Raw genomic sequence first — 5,918 nt, 5'->3', positions numbered from 1 at the left:
TCAGCCCTTGCAGCTCTGAGCCAGGGCCGGGTCCAGGGAGGCGCAGGCTCGGGGTTGGTGGGATGAATAGGAAGTGGCCTTGTCTGGTGCATCTGGTGATGGAGGCTGGATCCAGGGGGCTGGGAACTGGCCATTCCCCCACCCCAACAGGGACTATGGTGTGAATGCCCCCCTAGGGTTCTGCGTGGTCCCCAAAGTCCCCACCCTTACAGGCACACACCCCCAAGCACAGTGGCCTACAGGATGGCACCCGGCACAGGCAGTCTTACAGGTGGTCTTCCGGAGGCTGGCCCACTGGTCCCCGCTTCTCCTATCAACCTGGCAGCAGACAGCAGGTGTGCATCCTGTTTCCTTCCTCTCTGTCACTGCCAGGCAGCTCAGGGCACATTCTGTGCTCAGCCAGGAGAGCAGATACCCTTAAACGGGGCTTTCTGGGCCAGCGCTCCCTCTCCGCCCTACATGGCAATCCCTTATCCTGACATAACGATCCCATTGTGCCCAAGGCTTTTACTGGGGGCAGCCATAAATCCTTCTGGCAGGAAGAAATGCATTTGGTCCCCAGGGCTTTCCTTCGGCTTGCGGTTAGCAGTTGACCCTGCTCCCCGGGCAGATTTCAGAGGCACTGCGCCCCTCCTGGAGGTCACGGACCCTCTCACATGCGTGCCCCCACCCAGCCAGGAGAGGATGTACACCCTGTTTCCAGGTGGTGGGAGATGGGGTGGGGGTCATGCAGAGGGCAGACCCAGGGTGCCTGCCGGGTCCCTCTCAGGCAAACTGGATGTTTCTACCATCCAAACCCCTAACCCTCACCCTCAACCCAGCTGCATTTGATGATCTCAACAGTCCAGCTGGTCAAATGGGAGGCTGACCTTCTGTTTGGTATGTGGGGCGGGGCGCATACTGAGGTCCCCTGGCCGTGCTCGTGGCAGACGCAGAGCAGGGACTCGGGTCCCCGGTGAGGGTCTCGCAATTCTCCTCTACTCCCCAGCTCCAATGAGCGGGGCTTCTACTAACGCAGAACTCGTACCCCCCTGCCTGGCAGGGTGCAGGGCATCTTCAGCCGGGCTGCCTTCTGCCCCCCCCTTGCGTGAGGAGGGCTGTGGGGGGCTGCAGGGGACTGGAGGCCGGGGTTCGGCTCAGCAAAGCACCGCAGCTGCCCAACCAGACTCAAGATGGGCCCGCAGGCGCCAAGTGTTTTGATCTGAGGCTGCGCTGGAATATCTGAGCCCTGCCGACGGATGCGATATAAAAATATAGCCGGCTGCCAGCACAGCCGGGAAGGACCGCTTCCTCGCCAGCAAGTGCCTCGGCAACGAGTTTTCTCCCATCCCTCAGCCCCCACCCCCAGAGCTGGGGGCAGGATTCAAAGACTGGAGCTGCCCTTCTAAAGTGTTAACAATTCTATTCTGCCTGCTCCACGTGTTTTTCTTTTTTTTTTTTTGAATTCCATACTGAGCTGTAACAGAATATTTGGATTATTCTTTTCCCCCTTTTCTACAAACTCAGCAACTGAATTTTAAAAATACAGGAATTAATTTATAAGAATGTATATCTACACGTGTCTGTGGAAGCTACATCAGCGGTCGGCTCCGGCCAGCCGGGGGCAGCGCTGACCCCCTGCTTGGGGCCCTGCCCTCCTTAATCTCGTCATGGGTGTTTTTTTTATTTTGCTGGAAATCTCCCGAGAGCCAAGGGGAAGCCTGAGGCAGGAAGGCGGCTGTGTACAACGCTTCTCCATCAGCGAGGTCCAGAGATCGCCGGTGCTCATAGGGCTGGAGCCGGGGTGCTCGGGGCACAGCTCTCCTGACCTGGGCGTTTCTGGGCTCGTGGCTGGCTCTGCCCCTTCACGCCTGTGGGTCCTGGCCCAGGTGGTCAGCTCTGGGCCTCCGTTTCCTCAGCCACAGACGGGGGTTGACAGTGATGGCACCGTGGAGGAGACACGAAGACGCGCCTAAGAGAGGAGAGCCCTGCGCAAGTGACGGTGCGCAGTGGACAGACCCGCTGAACGAGGATGGGCAGAGGTCCGGGCCTCTCCTCTGTACCCCAGAGAAATCCCCCTGCACGACGGCTCCCGGACCGCGCTGGGAGCAGTCAGCGCCCACGGGCACCCTCGGGGGCGTCAGCGCCCCCGCTTCGTCGATGGAGCCAGAGACTCAGAGCGAGGCTACTGGCCCGTTTCCCACAGGCGGGGTGAGAAGCCAGGTTCTGTCTCTGTTTATCCAGCTGAAAAGACAGTCTCTCCAGGCAGCAATTACGATGAAGTGGTGAACATCTGTTGGCTGAATGCACCGGGTGTCTGCAGTCCCAGCCACAGCCCTGGAAGGTGCAATTCTCGGGATTAGGAAAGGGAAAGGAGGTTTGCTGACATTCTTCCGTGGGCTGTGTTCCAGGCTATGTGATCCTGCTGGAGTCCCAGGGTTCATCCCCCAAGAGCCGGGGGGAGGGTATGGCATTACCCCATTGCACCAGGGGGGCAATACCAGTGTTACCCAGGCTCTCCCTGAAGGAAATTTCCCCCTCTTTGCTCACCTCCTTTCAGCTGGCAAGTTGGATCACAGACTACAGGCCAGGCAGGGCCTGAGGTTTCAGCCCCTGCCCCACTTCACCGGAAGGGTGCTGAGGCCCCAAGAGGGCAGGGGTTTATCTGAGCTAGCTCAGTAATCCTGCAACAGAGCCGGGCCTATGACACGGACACCGTGTCCCGGCCCCTGCCCATTGGTGGGAGGTCAGGGATGTTCCCATCGGCCTTGGCCGGCCGTTTCCTCCACTGCTTTCCCCACCATTGCCCGAGTCTGGGAGACCTCTTCTCAGTTGGGGTGTCCTGAGGACCCATAACTTGGGTTGTAAGGCCAGGCAGCTGCAAGGGAGGACTTCTCCAAGGGACAGCCCTGACAAGTCAGACCAGGAGAGGGGCCTGCTGATTCAGGGCACGGGGGCTTGAAATGCAGGAGCCAGAGCTGACCTCTCCTCGAGAGAGAGACCCATGGCCACCCCAGGCCAAAGACAGGTGGGTGGTGATCCAGGAGAGAGCTGGGCTGGCAGGCAGGGGTTACATACAGGAAGGCCAAGAGGGGCACAGAGAGGGACAGGAGGGTTGGACGGTCACAGCAGGGATCCCTGGCATAAGCCCCTCCAGCCCACTAAGCTTGTGTATGTATGTGTGTGTCTCAGGGGTCCTGTTCCTACCCCTCCCCCCAGCTATCCTAGGAGCTTCTGGGCTCTGTGATGAGGACTGGAAGAGCCAGGGAGGGACCCTCTCTGATACTTGACCCTCCCTCCTTCTCTCCTCAAGCCTTAGTGCGGGGTGAGCATGGACTCCCTGGGGGTGGTGAGGGCTGAGCAAGGGGGCAAGGCTGGGCTGCACTGGGGGAAGCCTAGACTCAGATCGGGGGCGGGGGGGTTATGAAGGGAGGACAGCCCTCCAGCATCTAAATTTGGAGTTAATTTAGAGCCTTTTGATTTCCTTGGTCTCTCGGCCAGCTACAGCACAAGAATTCTGAGTATATATTTTGTAAGTCTGTAAAACAGTCACCCTTAAGCAAAGACCCCCTCCTTCTCATGCAAGAGGGGAGGATGGAATCTGGCGACCTCGAGTGCCCTCCTGCCACCTTTGGCGGGAGGTCGGGCAGGGTGAGGGTCTGAAGGACTGACTATTGCACCCACCACTTAGATTACAAAGGTTTATTTAGAAAAGAGTTTGGTTGTTTTGGCTGTCAGTCATTTTTGGCAAACATTTAAATACTTTCAGTAACCAAAGATGGTCAGTGCCCTCCTTCCTCCCCCAGAAAAGCCACCCCGCGAGGTCTTGGGAAGTCAGCCCTTGCTCAAAGGGGGATGGGGTGGTGACCTGTGGTGGGGGCAGGACAGGCTCTTTCCTCACCAACTTGGGAGGATGCGTGTGCTACCTCACAGACACACCTTGGCGCGGCCCCCGGAGTTGGACCCGGGCCTGCAGCCCCAGAAGCAGCCCCTTGCTGAGACGGGAAGGCAGAGGGCTCTCCCCTCTCTCCTTCCCCCTCCCCGGGGGCCCTGCAGTCTCTCAGCCCTCCCTCCGGACAAGCGGCACCCTCCCCTGCGCCCTGAAGGCCTATCCATCCCTGGGTCCCTGGGAAAGTTGCTCCCACTTTCTCCTGGGAGGCCACGCCTGCCCGCCCCCTCCGCTGGGAGCTGTCCAGGGTCTCTGCGCCGCCGGGTAGGGTGCGCGGGTCACTGCCTGAAGCCCTTTCTCCTCCGTCGGAAGAGGATGTGCTTGAAAGAGCGCCGGAAGTCCTGATTGAAGACGGTGTAGATGACCGGGTTGAGCGAGCTGTTGCAGTAGCCGATCCAGAAGAAGAACTTGAAGAGCGGGCCGGGCACCTGGCAGGCCTCGCGGCAGATGCCATACAGGCTGTAGCTGAAGAAGAAAGGGAACCAGCAGAGCACAAACACGCCCATGACCACCGCCAGCACGAAGGTGAAGCGCTTCTCGCGCGCCTGGGCCACCTTGCGGCGGCACACGCTGCTGCGCGCCCGGCGCCGGCGCGACAGGAAGAACTCGACGGAACGCGAGCTGGCGCGCGACAGGCGCCAGCTAGGGGCCGGGGACCTCGCAGCGGCCATCGCGCCCGGCTCGGCCGTCCCCGTCCCGGGCCCCGCCCCCTCGCCGCTCGCGCGCCTCCGCCCGCCCAGCCGCAGCGCGCCTCGGCGCCGCCTCCTCTCGGACGCCACGCTGCTGTCCTCCGGCTCCACATCGGCGCGCGGGCGGCGCGAGGTCGCGCAGTGCCCGTTCTCGCCCGCGCCAAGCCCGTTCTCCGTGGTCGGGGACGCGCCGTCGGGGCCCGCGGGCTCGCGCTTCTCGCTAAGCGTGCGCGTGCGCAGCTTGGCCACCCGGTAGATGCGCGCGTAGACCAGGCCCATGATGAGGCAGGGCGCGAAGAAGGAGCCGATGCAGGAGGACAAGATGTACCAGGTCTCGTCATTGAGGCCACACTGCGGGTAGGCGGCGCCGTCGGGCTGGCGGTAGAGGGAGACGAGCGGCGGGAAGGAGATGACGGCCGAGATGAGCCACACGGCTACGATGGTGGCCTTGACGCGGCGCGGTGTGCGCTTCAGGTTGTACTCGACAGCCTGCGTCACGGACCAGTAGCGGTCCAGGCTGATGGCGCACAGGTGCACAATGGACGAGGTGCAGAAGAGCACGTCGAGCGCCAGGTACACGCCGCACCACACCTGCCCGAAGTACCAGTAGGCCATGAGCTCGTTGGCCAGCGAGAAGGGCATGACCAGCGTGGCCACCAGGATGTCAGCCGAGGCCAGTGACACCAGGAAGAGGTTCTGCGGCGCACGCAGCGCGCGGCTGGTCAGCACAGCGATCACCACCAGCACGTTGCCCACCACGGTGAAGACGATGAGGAAGCCCACCACAGCCGCTAGCCCCGCCACGGCGCCCGCCGAGTACTGGCCCGGGGGCGGCCCCCAGGCAGCCCCCGAGGCGTTGGCGGCCCCGCCGCTGCCCCCCTCGCCGACGCCGCTCACGTTGGGGCCCGCCGCCGCCGCCAGAGCCGCCGCCAGCGCCGGGGACGCCATGGTCCTCCCGCAAGCTACGCGGTCCCGCCTGGAGCCGGGGCGCAGCCGCGCCAGCTCGGGCGCCCCCCAACCCGGGTCGGCGCCCACATCGCCGCCTGCTCCTCGGGCGCGCCCGCCGGGGACCGCGGCACCCCGCAGCCGGCCCTCGGCCGTGGCGGCTCAGCGGGCGAGCGGCGCGCCCGAGAGCGTGGCTGCCGGGCTCCCCGCCGCTGCCGCACGCGTAAGTGCAGAGCAGGAGGCGCCCGTAGAGAGCGGCGACGCGGCGGCGGCGGCGGCGGCGGCGGCGGCGGCGGGGGGGGGGGGGGAAGGGACAGGTCCCGGGGTACTCGCGCGGCCCCGCCCTTGGCCCCGCT

General features: G+C 63.4%; 1 protein-coding gene across 1 annotated transcript; it reads right to left on the bottom strand.

Moving 5' to 3' along the window:
- Window positions 1-3,772: 3,772 nt before the first annotated feature.
- Window positions 3,773-5,565, bottom strand: ADRA2C (adrenoceptor alpha 2C; the record flags this gene model as incomplete). Its single annotated transcript, XM_079712811.1, has 1 exon — window positions 3,773-5,565. The coding sequence occupies one exon, from the start codon at window positions 5,563-5,565 to the stop codon at window positions 4,207-4,209; it is 1,359 nt and encodes a 452-aa protein (XP_079568937.1). The 3' UTR covers window positions 3,773-4,206.
- Between the last annotated feature and the right edge of the window lie 353 nt (window positions 5,566-5,918).

The sequence above is a fragment of the Hyperoodon ampullatus genome, assembly GCF_949752795.1.
Source record: "Hyperoodon ampullatus genome assembly, chromosome: 1".
Classification (NCBI taxonomy): Eukaryota; Metazoa; Chordata; class Mammalia; order Artiodactyla; family Ziphiidae; genus Hyperoodon; species Hyperoodon ampullatus.
This window is presented reverse-complemented; position numbering and strand designations above follow the sequence as displayed.